Genomic DNA, 18,747 nt, shown 5'->3' with positions numbered 1-18,747 from the left:
ATGATTTAAAGGAATATGTGATCAGTGTTGCTATGCACACTATAAACTTTAAAAATCTTTGAAATATCTGAACCTAGAGCCTATGATAGAGCCCAAATTGGCATATGTAAAAATAAATCTGTAATAATTCAGATTTCATATTTTAGGCTATGCCTAAAAAGTTTTTCAAAGAAATATATATGATAAAAACAGAAGAAGGGAAATCTCTGGTTTAGCAAAATTAGGAGTGGAGGTTTTTTAATATTTCTTTAATTCTGATGTAATATACTTCTAGTTTAACTAGTTTTTTCTCAAAAATATTCCTTCAGTTAATCTTTAATATTGTTATATAGAAATGTCTAGATCTATATTAAAAATATATATGTTAAACTAAGTACCCTGAATTGTCAAAATAAAGCAGTTGATTTTCATTATGTTTTAAGTACACATTCTAAAAAATAAAAACAACACATTAAAATCCTTAGAATTTTTTTAGACTGCTTTCCCTTTTTTATTCTAGTCCTCAAAATTTATAGATGGGAGGGATTAAATGTTGGGTATTCATGGCTTAAGTTATTTGTCAGGGATCTTTTCCTCAATGATCTTATTGCTACATGCTCGTGAAAACACATATGAAACATGTTTGTGGTTTAATTTCCCACAAAAGTATTATTATATGAAGCAGGAAGATGTGGTGCTTGTTGTCTGAAATGCTTTTGTTACATCTATAAATGCGGATGTGTTTTAAAGGCAACAAAGTTTTGGTACCAGTAAAAGAAATCAGACCATTCGTAGATAAATGATTCTAATAACTTTTCCATTTTTTAATTTTCTAGATCATGGTATGTTTTTATAGTGACTATAGTTTATTACTTCCACAAGAAGGGAGTGTTGCATAATTGTATAACTAAAATAAGCTTATAATTAGTTTAGCTGAGATAACTTTCAGGTGAGCTATGAAACTAATTAAGCCCATTTTAGAACTTTCTCTCATTTTATTATGTGTGCATCATCACACCAACCAAGAAACCTCTCTCAGAGACTGGCCTTTCAAATACCTCCATACATATTTTCAATCTAATGATTTATCTGAAATGCCTTAGTAATGCCAAGATATCAAATAAGCCTAAAGATAGCAAATTAAACTTAATTCTATAAATGGTTTTACCTAAGCAGAATAAAATTCAAGAGGCTGAAGTAACATTTTTCTTCAACACAGGTAGAAATCTGAAAGTCTATTGTTCTATGAGAAATTGAGGATGCCTTTTTAAAAAAAATATTTAGTCTAACTGCAAATATTTTTAAAAATGGAGATTTTCTAGCATTTACTTGTCACGCAATCAGCATAGTAAGGGATGAGTTTTGAGCTCAGAGTCAGTAGTCTGGGCTTTGCATTAAATAAGACAGAGCTTCTCTGGGTTGTCTCTTCTCTTTTTAGGCTATCTAATGTCTAAGGCCATTCTATTCTACAATTCTGTGAAATACGTAGGCATTGGGGGAAGTTAAAAACACTCTAACTTGAAGTTTCTTTTGCAAGAACTAGCAGATTATGGAGATTTTCTTCAGATAAATGTATAGCTTCTATCGTTGGGAAGAAAGGCAAAAGGTATTAAAAGAAGTTCTTTGAGAAATAGCAGGTCAGAGGTCCTGGTATTAAAGTCCCTTTCCCCGCCCCTTTTCCCCAGCAGTCCTTTCTCTCTGTTTTAACTTCAGTCTGTGCTGTTACTAGACAAGCTGAGTGGTCTCCAGAGGTACCTGAGCTTTGCTGCCTAGTACACTGTGTGTGGTGTGTTTTCCACTGGAAAACTAACCCTTAAGTACTGCAAGAGCAATCATTTGCATTTCTCTGCTACACCCCACTTCGTTTCTCCCTCATTTTACCCTCAGTTTTAGGAGAACAAACCTAGATATGTTACCTTTCTGTTTTTAAAATATGTTTTCTTCTTTTGGTTGCTTTTCCTTTTCAAGATGTTATTGGAAGCTATCACCATTCTTACTGGCTTCTTAAAGAGACCTAAAAAAATACGTGGAAAGTTCATGAATTTCTTATGAAAAGGAAGTGTTTCTTTTATTTATTTTTCTCTAAAATGTCTCTACTGTTTTCTAACCTTGAAACTCAGATTACTAAAAATTCATTCTAATGTGGCTCTGCTTATATACTGTCACATGGTGTGTAACACACATTAGTAGCATGTGGTCTCCGCTTCTCATTCTGCTTTCCTGCGCTCTGCCACTCATGAACTGTATCAGCTATTGTGGCCATTCTTTCTAAATGGCCTCTAAATTGGTCCCATCATACCTGCTTGTGGTTTCATATCTTCTACAGTTTATGAAAACAAAGTCTTTGTTGTTGATATTGCTCTCTCCAAACAATTTTCAATAATGGGTATGGTTACCATAGTTTCCAAATCAAAAATCAGGAATTTTAATCTAACAAATGATCTTTTCCTTATTTAAGCATTTCCTTTTATGAGTAATATTCTAAGGTACCAAATGAAATGCCTTTAATGAAAAGTATGAATTTCTTTTGCCATATTACTGATGTTTTCAGCCATATTTTAATTGGTTTTCTATATTTCTATTTTTTTCCTAAAACCAGTTTGCTCTTATTTCTAAACTTCTCTGAAAATTGTGTTCAGGTTCTCAGGGTCAGTTCCATTAGGGAGTTTTCAAATGTCCCATTAGGGAGTTTTCAAATGAGTAAATTTCTACCATGGTAAAGTATTACTTATATCAATGATAAGTTATGATGTTAAAATCAGAAATTATATTTAATCCACCTTCAAAACACGAATTAATTTCCCTGAGTTCTGTATATGTGTTTGCACACACTTGTAGAGACAGCCATGAAGTTTCTGCCTATCTTCATTCTCTTACACCCGTGACTCTAGTTCTGAGTGCCAGGAGCTTCAAAGAGGATGTCAGTCAGGACACATGGATAGTCTCTGACTTATGGCATATTCCTTATTACAGAAGTCTCTCTTTTACTGAGAGCAGCTCAGATATCCAGTTTATCTCCGAGCCAACTCAGCCTTACGGGGCCCCATGCAAAAATGTAGTTGAGGAGGAAAAGGCAGGAAAGATATAAATTCGAGGGGAATAAGAGGAAGGAATTCTAGACTTCACGAACCTATGCAGCCCATGATCAGTTCCTGCTTTTTTGCTGTGTTTTGTTTTTGTTGTTTTTTTTTTAATATATTTTTATTGATTTTAGAGAGGAAGTGAGAGGAAGAGAGAGATAGAGATATCAGTGATGAGAGAGAATCACTGATCAGCTTCCCCCTGCACACCCCACACTAGGGATTGAGCCTACAACCCGGGCATGTACCCTGACCAGGAATCTAACAGTGGCCTTCTGGTTCATAGGTAGACGATCATTGAGCCACACCAGCCGGGCCAGTTTCTGTTTTAAGAGAGAAAGAGAAAAATGTTACTAATATTATTAGCAATTGGAACTTACAGCAGGGATTAAGGTTTTGTTACTTTGAACCCAAAGCTTTTTATTAGGTTTTTCCTAATTCAAGAAAAGCAGACATATCCAGGAATTTATTTATTTATTAAAAAGTATGAAACAGCCCTAGCCAGTTTGGCTCAGTGGATAGAGCGTTGGCCTGCGGACTGAAGGGTCCCCGGTTCAATTCCGGTCAAGGGCACATGCCTGGATTGCAGGCTCAGTCCCCAGTGTGGGGGTTGCAGGAGGCAGCCAATCAATGATTCTCTCTCATCATTGATGTTTCTATCTCTCTCCTTCTCCATTCCTCTCTGAAATCAATAAAAATATATCTTTTAAAAAAAAATGAAACATTTGTAACCAGATAACCTTCTAAGTGCTAGCTATTTACTGGTGAATTACACAGACATAGTTCCTGCCCTCATGGAGTGTATTGTAACTGTAAATTAGCCATCATCTCTCTGTTTGTTTTTTAAATATATTTTTATTGATTTCAGAGAGGAAGGGAGAGGGAAAGAGAGATAGAAACATCGATGATGAGAGAGAATCATTGATCGGCTGCCTCGTGCATGCCCCACACAGGGGACAGAGCCCGCAGTCCAGGCCTGTGCCCTGACCAGGAATCGAACCATTACCTCCCGGTTCATAGGTCGATGCTCAACCATTGAGCCACGCTGGCCAGGCATCTCTCTGTTTTTTAACCTCTATTTATGCTTCACAAATTATGTTGGATTCTTGTAACAGTCGTGGTGAAGTGTCTGCATTGATTTGTCTGCCGGTTTTTCAATGTGATCCCCTGTGCTAAATGTCAATGGTTCTGAGTAGCCTGCGGAGTTCTGCTCTCGTAGCTTCTATGCCATTGTCTCACCATCTGCTCTCCGTGTCAAAGCAGCGCCTTGTACAGAAGATGCTTTGTCGTGTTTTTACATGTAAACAGATTTTTTCCAATCATAGCATAACAGGATGTTGAGTGACAGAGGTAATGTTTTTTTTCTGCCATAAAGACATAATTTCCACGCAGGAATTATGCACGTTTGTATGTTGGGAAAAGAGGGTTTCTATCATCTCCATGTTGAAAGTCCATGTGGCATGAAGAAATCTTTTCCCTTAATTTATTTTTGTTGTTGTTATTGTTGCTGTCATTTTTTAAAAATCCATGTCTTCACTAAATGAGGAATATTTGTGGTTAAAAAGTACCTGCGTTAAACATGTATGAATAGAGCTTGCTTAGTTGTTTACCATTAGTGACTTTTTCATATGAATGTTTATTCACCATATTACGGAAAACACAGTCTTTCGATTATTTTTAATTGTTCATTGTTTTTAATTTACCAAACTGTAATGTTTTATCTTTAAGAAGTAGTAGACTTACGTTTATTTGTGAGGTATGTGTATGTCAGTTATTGAAAATCGTGATGTGCTCTCATAGTGTTTTTTGAAATCGTGATTTTTACTTTATCTCCTTTAACAGATGACATAATAATTCTTTTTTTAACAATTAAACTAATTTAGTAAATTCAAGATGGAGGCGCTTTCCTACTGATTATGCTTCCACCTCAGAAGATGAATTTGGATCAAACCGTAACTCCCCTAAACATACTCGTCTACGTACTTCTCCAGCCCTGAAAACGACACGATTGCAGAGCTCTGGGTCAGCCATGCCTACGAGTTCTTCGTTCAAGCACCGGATCAAAGAGCAGGAAGACTACATCCGAGACTGGACTGCTCATCGAGAGGAGATAGCCAGGTTGGTGTCAGGGGGTTCTCTTGAAGGGTGGACATTGGGTGCCAGCATTTCAACTGGGTAACCAAGTTTAGCTTTCACTTGATCTGTACTAACAGTCCAAGAGGTGAGATCCACAGGTAACTGCGAACTTGGTTTTGTCGGGAGTATTACTCTCCATTCTTTTTTTTTTCCTTTCGTATTTCCAATGCCCGTGTTACTAACATATTGTGGAATGAATATCTTTTGATTACTTTTTTATTTATAATAGAGATGCTGATGAGTCAATATAATTTTTGAGAGGTAGTTAGTATCAGCTCTACATAATTAGAAGAATTGCACAGCTAAATTTTTTATTACTTTTCTTTTAAGAGGTAATGTGTACTTGTTAGAGGTATGTGGTTAATGTTCTCTGTGAAGAATTAGAGTAGGCAGATTGTACTCACATTTATGAGTTTATTAAGTATAGTTCAGCCCTTTAATTAAATCAAAATATGTTTATTTTCTATGTTAAATAAATTTATTGTAACTGTTTGGTTAACATAATAAAAAGTAAAGTTCAGATGTGATTTTTAATTGATAACTTGTGGGTGAACATTGAGAGAGGCTATAATCAAACAGATACTATAGTGATTAAAATATAATTTTAAAGCCTGTAAGATATTAGGGGAATTTTATTGCCATATATCTTATGTTACCTAAATGTTTTTGTCATATCCATGCAAAAATTATCAAGATTTACACTTGGCAACATTAAAGAATTATATATTAGTCCATAGGTGCTTTAAAAAAAACCAATAAACTTATAACATAATAGTCTTTATCTTTTTTTTCTTTGCTCTAGTGACTCCTATAAATTGTGTCTTTTCTGCTTATTGTTTTAATGTAATGTTTAGAGTTTTTTGTTTTTAATGATGATTTACTTGTAATTGCTTTTAATTCTTAGAGAACATGCTTTTAATACCATTGTGCTGCTTAAACATTTTTATGTTACCATATAAGTAGCATTTCTATGAGAATAACTATTGAAGCATGGTAAGCCAAGTGTAGTTAGAGGAAGGGCATGAATTCTTATGGGCACACAGAATTCCTGTAGTGAGGGAGTCCGTGGCCACAGCTGGCAACAGCAGGCCTTGCTCGTCTCATCATTTTGTCCCTTCCGGTGGAGATGTCCCACCACACAAGTTCAAGGGCTGCCTGACGTACCAGCGTGCATGTCCACTTCCTCTCAGGAGCCTCCCCTCTCAGGCTCTCAGCTCCAAACTAGAACAACTAAACACCTTCTTGGCCAAACCCACATCCTTGCCCCCAAACAGAAAAGAATGCAGAGGGAGAGTGAATGAGAACTGTGTGTTAGTTTCTCTTGGTTCCATTGCGTTATTATGTGCATTGTATTACTACTGCCTATGTGTATTTTATTATCTAGAGCAATAGATAATTGCTCCAAGGCCAGGCCATGTAACCCTTAATGATTTTATGCCTTTTCGCTGTAGTTTGTCAGTAGCACTATAATAATAAAATGTACCTTTGAAATTTTAACTTTTCAAGGTATATTTTTTCCACCATACATCTCAGAGCCAGAGAAGGTATTTTGTTTGTTTATTTGTTTTAAGGGATTAAAATAGGGTGTGTGGGGGGGTCCCCGAGAGGAAGGATAGAAAGCAAGGTATGCCTGTACATACACATAGTCCCATCCACTCAACAAAGAAATCCTCACCAGCTCCTGTGAGTGAAACAGTGCTTAGCTGAGTGGACTGTGAAGTTGACCGAGACGTGGATGTCCTCAGAGAGTTCACAGTCCAAGGAAGGAGGCAAAGGTGTGTGTAACTGATAGAAGACAGAGTGATGTGAGAGGTGGAAAAAGTATGAAGTTTTGCTCAAGTATAAAGGTGAAGGTGGCCCGGCTGGCGTTGCTCAGTGGTTGAGCATCGACCTATGAACCAGGAGGTCACAGTTTGATTCCAGGTCGGGGCACATGCCCAGGTTGTGGTCTTGGTCCCCAGCGTGGGGCGTGCAGGAGGCAGCCAATCAATGATTCTCTCTCATCATTGATGTCTCTCTCTCTCTCTCCATCTCCCTTCCTCTCTGAAGTCAATAAAAATATATTTGGGGGAAAAACGAGTGAAGATGAATAATTAATGGATGACCAGGCTGAAGACAGCGCAAAGCCAGCTCCCTAATGTAATGGGAGGCTGTGAATGCCAGCTAAGGAGGGTGAATGCTGTGTTATGTGCTTTGAAGGTGTTTAACAGGAAGGTAACTCAGAAGGCCTTGCACAGACGTGTTTCAGAGGGGAGAGCCTAAAGGCAGACCAGTGATCTGTCCCAGAAGTTGATGTGAGGTTATTGAAGACCTGAGAGAGGAGAGTGTTAATGAGGGAACAAAGAATGAGAGCTACGGAGGTATGATAATGGACGGCATTTGCTGATTGCCAGAACAGGAAGGTGGAATTGACAATGATTCCATGGTGGTTCAATGGGATGTTGATAAGAGTAAGGAACATAAAAGGCAACGAGAGAGAAGCCTTATTTTTGACATTGGCTTTAAGGTACCTGCGAGACAACCATGTGGGAAGGTCTAGCAGATAGAACTCGGGCTCTGAAATATAGAAAGCAGAATAGATCTGGAATCATGGTTGAGGAAGTGCACGAAGGAAACATGCTTAGAGCTGTGGTAGTGGCTGATATTGCCAGGAAACGGTGGGGGGACAGAATACTGCTGAAGTCTGAGGGATAACCTACATGATGGGGATGCTGTATAGCCAGGTGGTCAAGAGCATGGACTCTGGAATCAGTACTTCTAGGTTCCAATTGTCCTCTACAAGGTCTCTGTTACCCCGGGCAAGTTCAGTAACTGTTCTAGTGACCTCAGGTATAAAATGGACATAATAGTTCCAACTTGAGAGAGTTGACAAACTGATGCACATATATACCCAAGAGCCTGACATAGAGGAAGCTATCGATAAATGTTATATGTGTGTGTCTAGGGTGGCTCAGTGGTTGAACATCGACCTATGAACCAGGAAGTTACAGTTCAATTCCCAGTCAGGGCACATGACCAGGTTGAGGGCTCGATCCCCAGTAGGGGGCATGCAGGAAGCAGCTGATCAATGATTCTTTCTCATTGATGTTTCTATCTCTCTCCCTCTCCCTTCCTCTCTGAAATCCATAAAAAAAATTGTTTTTTAGGAATGTTCTATTTGAGTGGGTAGGGTATATACTCAAATATGGTTATATTGATATTTTATATTTAGAACTTTATATTTTTATATTTAGAACTTTATTGTAATCTTCCAATTTTCTGTACATCTCATAATTTGAATTTATGAGACTCCAGATATAACTGGAGTTTCAGAATTGACATTAAATTTTTATAACTTATAAAATACTTTATTAGGTTTTACCCTGTTTGTACCTAAGAATCTCAGCCAAAGTTTGTTTGCATTTTCAGTCCAAACACAATTATTTTTAAATGTTTTTTTGTTCTGACAGTAACAACACTGGTGCAGTAGTGGTCTGGTTTTTTTTAAATAATGAAATGATTATTAAATAAATGTGTCCCAGAAAACCCACCAGTCCTATTGCCTGATTTGATTAACCCTAAAGTAGAGTCATCTGATATTTCAAGACAAGAGGAAAAAAAGGCTTTTGTTATTACTAAATCTTTTACACATAATATTTTTATTAGTGACATTCAAATAAAAGGAATACTGAGCAAATATATTTTAAAATGATTACAAATGGAACTGTGTTTTATATTTTTAAAGCCTAAAATATTTACAATTAAAATTATGAATATGTTTAATCTTAACAGTAAAAACCCAAATTGCTTGTAATTTTAATACTTTACTGAAAGCTTTTTCTTTTTTTTGTGGGTTTTTTTTTTTTTGTAATAGCCAGTTTAATTTTGTGACCAGAATTAAGTGATGTGGGTTTCCTTATAATCTATAAAGTAATGCAATGAAATATATTTATGCATTACAATCTATTTTAATTTTAAAAAGCCTTTTAATTGCACTATAATTAAAAGATATACTATATTTGGGTGTGCGGGTGGAGGTGAGCTTTGAAAATATTCAAGTATTATTTGTTTTGGAGAAAAGACTATAAAGATAAAAATTTTCTTATCAGGCAATAAGTATATATCTGCTCAGTTTTAAGACCTCATTATTGGTTCAAAGTAGTGAAAGTGTAGGCCAACCTGTTTCTTTTATTCTGTTGGGCTAGGCCAGCTCCAAACAGCAGGAATGAGAATAGGACACCTGTCCTCAAGTTCAAACATCAGCTACTCTTCAGTTTGCATAGTTTTTCAACATTCCGTAGTGCTTTGCTTTCATCATGGTCTCTGACCTGAAGGCACCTTATGCTACTTGCACTCTCTCAAATATTGCTCATTGAATGAGGACTTTGTGTCTCTGGTGGAAATGGGATGTTTAATGTTTTTCCATTAAATTGTTCTCATTCAATTAGGAAATGTTTGATGGCCAACAGTATGGTGAGACCTTCAAAGTCATCTTCTTACCATTACCTCTTTATTTATGACTTGCTCAGTTTATTTGAAGCATCTTTGTAAGCCTATCTTTAAGACACTTTCTACATTTCACCAAATATAACTTATCGTTGGTGCTAAGCTAGCATTTGGAGTTAGTTTTATTGACAATAATGGAATGTACCTTTTTTAAATTAATCAAGTACCTACCTCTTTTGATGGCCAGGAATAGATTCCATGTACTTTATCCCTCTAATTGGGCCAGTCACTTAATTGCTCTGGCTGCCGAAGAGAAGTCTCCAATTTCAGCTCATTTTTATCCACCCTAAGCCAGTCTTCTGTGGCTCTGATTCCCATTTGTCCCAGGTCCCCATGCTTTCATTGACTGTCTGCACGAGATGTGGTTTGCCATCATTCTTTCATTAAGGTTGTGCAGTATTGGGTCAAAAGCCACCAACATGTAATAAATATACCTGACAGTTTCCAGCAAAAGAAGAGGAAGATCTTAGCAGTAGGAAGCTTGTGAGCATTCCCTATTGTCTATATGTAGGTTAAATATGTGAGTTAAACTTTAAGCCTGGTGAGAGCTTGACTTTTTCTCATGCTTTGTTATAGTGTCAGATTCAACCTAAGCCTGTCTGGAATGACCCTTAAAAATGTCCCTTCATAAACTAATTTTATATGATCATTTTTGTCATTTTAATACTAGACCTGTGTGGTTCAATGGTTGAGTGTCGACCTATGAATCAGGAGGTTATGGTTCCATAAGGTCAGGGCACATGCCGGGGTTTGGGGCTCCATCCCCAGTAAGGGGGTGTGCAGGAGGCAGACGATTGATCGATGATTCTCTCTTATCATTAATGTTTCTATCTCTTTCTCTCTCTCCCTTCCTCTCTGAAATCAATAAAAATATACAATTTTTTAAAAGAACAGGCATTGTAAGCTTGGATTTAGAAAAAAAAGCAGATATAAGAGGTGTAAAATATTTTATTAGCATAATCTAGAAGCATCACATAATTTGTAAGCTTAGATTTAACAAGCATATGAATAGATAAATAACCTATATTGCATTATAAATTTGCTATTTCTAATTGAAGATATTCATTATTTTTTTTTTTTTTTTTTTTTTTAAATATATTTTATTGATTTTTTACAGAGAGGAAGGGAGAGGGATAGAGAGTTAGAAATATCGATGAGAGAGAAACATCGATTAGCTGCCTCCTGCACATCCTCCACTGGGGATGTGCCCGCAACCAAGGTACACGCCCTTGACCGGAATCGAACCCGGGACCCCCCAGTCCGCAGGCTGACGCTCCATCCACTGAGCCAGACCAGTCAGGCGATATTCATTATTTTTTTATAATTTGCCTTTTACTAATACTGTTTTTAGTAGATGTTGAGAGTTTTAAGCAGTGTGGATTTAAGTTTATTTAATGATCTATATTATTAAGTCAACTTTAAGATGGGAATTGTCATGTAAAGAAACAGCTGGTGTATATACAGCATACTTGCAAATTAAAAGAAGGCTTGTTTGGTGCTTATTGTACACACATTGAGTTGTTCATTTTAGTACAATTTTAGTATAATGTACGTAACGTGTTGAAATTGCTATGGTCCGTGTTGTTTCTAATTAATTCATACTGCTTTCTACAAATGTCAGAAACTTCATTGTACAAATGTCTGCTTAAAAAACCTTAAAAACAAATTTATTTTTGTATGATTATTTTTTATCTCATTAAGCCTGGTTATCCTGTTTCTCGTCCTTGTTCTTTTATTTCAGGAAATTGCAAGAATTGAATAAATCATCTGAGGGAACACTTTAAACCTTTTCTCAAAAGAATTACATCAACATTTAACAAGTTTTTTAAAATTATATATGGAATGGTAATGTCAGATGTAGCATGACATAAAAAGATCTACTTAGATCACTTACTATTTGTGACCTTAACCCAAAACTGGTCACATAACCTTGCCTAAGCCTCATTTTCCTCATCTGTAAAACAAGATGATAATACCTCTCTTACTGTGAGAATTAAATGAGTTGATGAATATAAAGCTTTGTAATGCTGCTCATCCTATATAATAAAAGGCTAATATGTAAATCGACCGAACAACGGAACGACCCGTCACTATGATGCTCACTGACCACTACAGGGCAGACACTCAATGCAGCAGCTGCCCCCTGGTGGTCAGTGCGCTCCCACAGGGGGAGCACCGCTCAGCCAGAAGCTGGGCTCACGGCTGACGAGCACAGTGGCGGTGGCGGGAGCCTCTCCCACCTCCGTGGCAGCACTATGAATGTCCGATTGCCAGCTTAAGCCCGCCCTCCCCCCCCCCCAGTCGGACATCCCCCGAGGGCTCCCGGATGGAGTGCACAAATTTTGTGCACCGAGCCTCTAGTTATATTATAATATAATGGTTGTGATTATATTATATGTTTTATTGTAATGGTACTCATTACATTATTCTAAGCTTATTAGGGGGACCCTAACCGCTTCTTCGCCACCATAGCTCTAAGTGCCATGCACCGAGCCGGGCACATAATGAGGGACCAGAAAATATTCCCTCTGGTAGATAAAACAGGAATTGACCACAGATTGCTTCTGTTGGGCCATAAGCCTCAACCTAGCTTCTCTTTTTAAATTTATAGTTAAAATTTTATGCAAATACTCCATTCCTTGTAAGTCTTTCAAGGTAACATTTTTGCATAAGTTAAAAACAAATGCTACATTGTCCTTTGGATTTTAAAGTCGCAGGGAGCTTAAACAGGTACTTTTAGAATGTTCTGTCTTTTCAAAACCTTTCCTGTGGGAGCAGCCAACATTGAGTTCATGTGCAGCCGATGTTTGAAGTTGGAAACTTTGAAGTCATTGAATTGAAATCTTTTGGCGGAAAACATTAGTATCAGTGGTAGATTTTGTGAGTTCCTCCCTCTTAAGAACATAGCAGCAGCCCGCCTGGCATGGCTCAGTGGTTGAGCACCGGTAGCAGTTATTTCGTTCCTTATGGAAATGAGCTCATGTTCATAAAGAACGAAATAACTGTTATCAGCGATCATCAGAGGACCTGGGTGTGGCCCTGCCGGAGCAGCCTTTATGCTGTGTGGTCATGAGCAAGCCACTCTTCTCTCAGAATGTGTCTTTATCCATAACCAGTGAGATAAGTCCTCCTCGCAAGAACACTGTGGCCCTCGGATGACGTGTGTGTACTCTGAAGGGATGTACACGGGAGCGTAAAGTGCTCGCCGCAGTTCTTGTACCATGGACCCCTTTGGCCATCTGCGGAAGCTACGGATCTCTTCTCAGGATAATCTTCCTAAATCATAAACGTGGAATTGCAAAGAAACGCAATTATATTGAAATACTGTACAGTTATCTAAACACCACTGAAGCGGTATAGTTACATACGAGGGGTCCCGGATTGCAAGAAGGTGCAGGCCAGGCTGAGGGACCCCACCAGTGCATGAATTCATGCACCAGGCCTCTAGTAGTAACATGGTTCTTTGTTAAAATACCGAAGTGAACATCATTGCTGTGAGTTTAATGACTGCAGTAATTTTGAAGTAGTGATGACTAAATGTTTTGAGTTACCTGTAGCAACTATAATGTGATTTCTGTTGGTATCAGAAATCACCAGTATTGCTACTACTACTATTGTTTGCTGCTTGTATTTATAACTGAAAATGCTAAGCTTCTGTTAGAAGTTAGTGAAAATAAAGTTGTTATGATTTTTCTCATCCAAGTGTATTTTAAAAATCGTATCACTACTCCAGGGGTTTAATGTATATTTTTCAAAATAACAACTTGAGATTGTATGGAATTTAGTTTTATTCATTTAATTTTTAATACTCATTTTTAAAATATATTTTTATTGATTTCAGGGAGGAAGGGAGAGGGAGAGAGAGATAGAAACATCAATGATCAGAGAGAATCATGGATCGGCTGCCTCCTGCACACTCCACACTGGGGACCGAGCCCACAACCTGGGCTTGTGCCCTGACTGGGAATCGAACTGTGACCTCCTGGTTCATAGGTTGATGCTCAACCACCGAGCAACGCCGGCCAGGGCTTATTCACTTTTTTTTTTTAATTAAAGTTTAATATTCTGAACATCAAAATAGTTAACACTTCCGGAGAACCTTAAGTTTGGGGCACACATGTTTAGATGTACAACTGACATCACTGGTTCCATCATAAGTGATGTTTCTAGAGCGGTTATGGAAAAGGGATGAAACTTCTCTTTTAAATTGTTCCAGGATCAGCCAAGACCTTGCTCTCATTGCTCGGGAAATCAACGACGTAGCCGGCGAGATAGACTCGGTGACGTCCTCAGGCACTGCCCCTAGTACCACAGTAAGCACTGCCGCCACCACCCCTGGCTCTGCCATAGACACTAGAGAAGAGGTAGGAGAGCCTCATGGAGAAATGCATAAGGTTCTTTCTTTTCTTTATTTCTTTTGCTTTTAGCTTTTTGCTCGGTTTCTTTTACTTACGTCCGCCCTCCCTGTTCGCACGAAGCTCTGCAGTTTCCATCCTTGCTCTAACAGATTGCCTTTCTGTGTTTGTAACAACACGAGTGAAGACTAACACTTGTCTACGACTAATATCGACATGAAGTTGTGATGTTATTTACAATAAGTACCTTGCTAATTACTGGTGCATAGTTTCACTTAAAATATGAATATAAATGGTATGTGAAAAGCAAGCCAGAATTTGATGAATTACTGTATAAAGTTTCTGTAAAATTTGGCTATGAAAATAATTCAATTGAAAAGGTATTTTCACAGCTAATGAATTAGGAGATGGCTCTAATGGCAAGGAAAGAAAAATTCTAGTTTCATTTATACTCACAAACATATATACACACAAGATCCTTTGAAAATTTACATGTGTGTATATATACTAGTATGTGTATGCATATGTTCGTACACACATACACACAAATACATATATACACATTTTCAGTCTTGAAACTTTCTGGTAAACTGTGAAATGTAAATTAACAGGCTATTGTCCTTCCTGCTCGCCACCTATAGGGGGCAGCATTTGCTTAACATTGCTCCAGAAGGTACCTTTAACACAATGTAAAATTGATGGTACTCTGGTCATGTTGGCTCTCTTGATTTGGTGCAGAAACACAAGCAAAAGATTGGCACTTGAAACAATGGATTAAAGTTTTATTAGGACAAAAGCACACTCATTATTTAACGATATCAGAATCCAGTAGTCGGACGGAGACTGGATGGCCTCAAACTAAAATATTTATTCTCTGGCCCTTTACAGAAAGACGTTTGCCAGCCTCCAGTATTGATGATCCCACATCCTTAATTTATAAAATAATGTTCCCAATATTAACCAAAAATGGCTAGCCTTTAGTACTAGTTTAATTCTGGTAAACGATGCTAATAATACTGTCTTTGGTTGCTTCTTGTCACATTCCTTTTATAGTCTGATTCTTTAATGGTCACTTTTTGGTTGTTTTCCCCCCCTTCATGTGTTGCCTAATTTGGTAAATGGTGCTTCATCAGTCTGTGTAGTTTTGTTACCATGTTGATCAACTGTATATGTATATAAAATGATCCTTTTTTGGTGAAAAACAAAAGAATCTTGGTGGCAAGACATACACAATTTTTTCGGTACATTTAAAATGATAAAGATAATATTTTCTCAGCTGTCTAACTAAATCTTATCTAACATGATGATTCACTCAGACCCAGTAAAATTATTCATACATTTCATTGAATAGACTTTCATTTTTCTTTTTTATTTCTGAATACTGTACTAGAATGTATTCCTTCTTCAGTAAACCCGAGTTACTTTGTATTGTATGTGTATAATTTGAACTCTAGGTGGCAGTATATCCTTTTTGTTAGACTACGTAATTTCTGTAGCATTGTTAAAAATTTCTTTGATTAAGACCAAAATACTTATTTTGTAGATTTAAAATTTTTTCCTTTTGTAAATTTAATTGGAACTTGCAATTTATGTATCTGTGAAGAAATTTAGCACCTGGATTTGGGGAGAAAAAAAGGAAAAACCAAGATAGGAAACTAAAAGAAACAGAACCATTATTTTACACTGGTAAGGCAATGTGAGTAATATGAACTCCTTGTCCATCTACATGGCTCAGCTTTTTCAATTTACCATCTGTTTTCCATTTGGGGGAAATCTTGTCCATGGAAGTATCAAATTGATAATAGCTCTATATTTTGGATTTTGAAAATAAAACCTATGTAGATGAACATCTGTTTTATAAAAGACACCTTTGGAGTGCTTATGAAAAGAAAGAGTAATTGGTTTATTGAAGATACCATGCTTCTCTTACTACCTGAGAATGAAATAACTTCTGTCTAATCATAAAAAATGATAATGCCAATATCTGTGCTTTTCCAAATAATTCTCATGAGGGTTTGCTCTTGTCCTATTAGTTGGTTGATCGAGTTTTTGATGAAAGCCTCAACTTCCGAAAGATCCCTCCACTGGTTAATTCTAAAACACCGGAAGGGAACAACTGTCGGGCTAACGATTCAAGGCCTCAACCGCCAGAGCCTCCTGATCACTTAACAATCACGAGGCGGAGGACCTGGAGCAGAGATGAGGTACGTAAACCATCGGCATCAACTAGCAGCAGAGAGGGATGTCCATCTGTGGGGAAGGAGGAACTGTTCAATAACTAGGCTGGGGAAAGTGCTTGTCTTTTTTATTTTTTTAAATATATTTTTATTGATTTTAGAGAGGGAGAGAGAGATAGAAACATCAATGATGAGAGAGAATCACTGATCGGCTGCCTCCTGCATGCCCCTACTGAGGATCAAGCCTGCAAACGGGCATGTGCTCTGACAGGGAATCGAACCGTGACGTCCTGGTTCACAGGTCGATGCTCAACCACTGAGCCACCCCAGCCAGGCAAAAGTGCTTGTCTTTAGGGGTAGAATGAAATTTCATCTTGACATCCCCTCATATACAAATAACTCACAGTGAACTAAGTTTTAAAGGGTGAAAGCCAGACTCTAAAACTTTTAGTAAAAAATATATTAAGTATCTTTCGATATTGCATTAGGGAATGATTTTTTTAAAGACACAAAAAGTTTTGAAACATTGATAAACTTGAGTCTATTAAACATGCAGCTGACAAAGGATTAGTATCTATATTATATGAAGAACCTTACCAATCAGTTAAAAAGACAAAACAATCCAATAGAAAAATCTGTTTAAAAACAAAACAAAACATGGACAGTATTTCACTGAAGGGAAAACACCCAAGAGCTGACTCGGGAGTGATGCGCAGAGTGGTCCAGCTCCCAGCGAGGGGGTGGGTAGGAGGAGAATATAGAAAGAGGCAGCTGACAAGAATGGATTGATCCTAGGTTGGCATCTGTGGATCCCTGGGTTTAAGGAATAGGAGCTAAAAGTTAGTGTACATGGATATGTATGTTTGCAATAGCACGGAGTAGCGAAAAACTACCTCTGATGGCCCGGCTGGTGTGGCTCAGTGGTTGAGCATTGACCTATGAACCAGGAGGTCACCGTTCGATTCCAGGTCAGGGCACATGCCCGGGTTGTGGGCTCGATCCCCAGTGTGGGGCATGCAAGAGACAGCCGATCAATGATTCTCTCTCATCATTGATGTTCTCTCTCTCTCTCCCTCTTCCTTCTTCTCTGAAATCAATTAAAATATATATTTTTTAAATCTCCTCTGATGGAAAAGCATGTGGCTAGCTCCTTAGACACAGTTGCAGAATGCTAGATGATCCTGGCCTGGCCTGATAGTTATTTGTTGTTCTTGGTGTCTGATCTTGTCTACAGTCATTCTGTTCTAAGGTCCAGGAAGATAAATTCGTCTAAATGTAATTAAACTATGTGGAAGAAGTTATATTCTTAAAGAGAATGGGAGCATCTAGGTTGATAGTTATCTCCAGCTTAATATCAGAAAATCTTCAATATACTGTGACAATGAGCTGCACTTTATGGGGTAGAAAAAAAGAGATATCCTTTTCTGTTTCAATCTTTCCTCAGACTACCTTGCCCTTTCTCACTTCATCCTAATTAATGTGTCTTCCACTCTTTGGATTGGATTCCTCCAGGCTCACAAAATGCCACTGTACTTCTGTAGCCTTTCATTGCCCATTGTTGCTTTTCATATTCTAATTAACCCTTTATCCCCCTAAATTCAAGTCCCTGTCATTCTCCCATCTACTTTTCCTGATGCCTTCCTTATTCCTGCCACCCTCACAGAAATCCTTCTCATTCGAATTCCTACAGCACGGAATCGCAACATTAGGCACTTACTTACATTCTTGCAGAATAGTTAGCTGTATTTCCTATGTATTACTTTATATAGATCTCTAAAGCTTCTTACCATCCAAAGCCATATGTGACTTTCTGGGTTTTCTTAGAGTCCAGGTGCAGTTCTCAGCCCAAGGAGCTGATTTCGGAACCCACCACTGCGCCCCCAGTTTAGTGCTTTTCCTAGCGTTCTGCGCTAGCTGGGCCTCTGTCACCTGTTGCTGGCAAGTGCTATTCCTGCGCAGCCACACCCACTTTCCTGTGTAGTATCTATAGCTGCGTTCACGCTGCAGTGAGAGCTCAGTAGTGACAGAGACCCTTGCCCCAGTCTTCACTCTCTGGCCCTTTGCAGAAGTTTGTTGACCTCTGGTTTTTGGTTTGTTGTTGTTGTTTTAATATATTTTTATTGATTTCAGAGAGGAAGGGAGAGGGAGAGAGAGAGAGAGAAACATCAATGATGAGAATCATTGATTGACTGCCTCCTGCACGCCTCACACTGGGGATGGGAGCCCACAACCCAGGCATGTGCCCTGACAGGGAATCGAACTGTGACCTCCTGGTTTCGTGGTCAGCAAACTGCGGCTCGTGAGCCACATGCGGCTCTTTGGCCCCTTGAGTGTGGCTCTTCCACAAAATACCATGGCCTGGGCGAGTCTATTTTGAAGAAGTGGTGTTAGAAGAAGTTTAAGTTTAAAAAATTTGGCTCTCAAAAGAAATTTCAATTGCTGTACTATTGATATTTGGCTCTGTTGACTAATGAATTTGCCGACCACTGTCCTGGTTCATAGGTCGACACTCAACCACTGAGCCACGCCAACTGG

The 18,747-nt window shown here is 38.0% G+C and overlaps 1 protein-coding gene across 1 annotated transcript in view; it reads left to right on the top strand.

The window, feature by feature from the left end:
- The window catches only part of CEP170 (centrosomal protein 170), a 103,342-nt gene that overhangs the window by 79,117 nt on the left and 5,478 nt on the right, over positions 1-18,747 (top strand). The window contains exons 13-15 of the mRNA XM_054712941.1: positions 4,943-5,177; positions 13,897-14,044; positions 16,069-16,239. Coding sequence (XP_054568916.1) covers positions 4,943-5,177; positions 13,897-14,044; positions 16,069-16,239 — 554 coding nt within the window. The remainder of the gene's footprint in view (positions 1-4,942; positions 5,178-13,896; positions 14,045-16,068; positions 16,240-18,747) is intronic.

Source organism: Eptesicus fuscus, chromosome 24, assembly GCF_027574615.1.
Source record: "Eptesicus fuscus isolate TK198812 chromosome 24, DD_ASM_mEF_20220401, whole genome shotgun sequence".
NCBI classification, from domain to species: Eukaryota; Metazoa; Chordata; class Mammalia; order Chiroptera; family Vespertilionidae; genus Eptesicus; species Eptesicus fuscus.
Note: the sequence above shows the minus strand (reverse complement) of the source record. Positions and strands in the feature narration are given on the sequence as shown.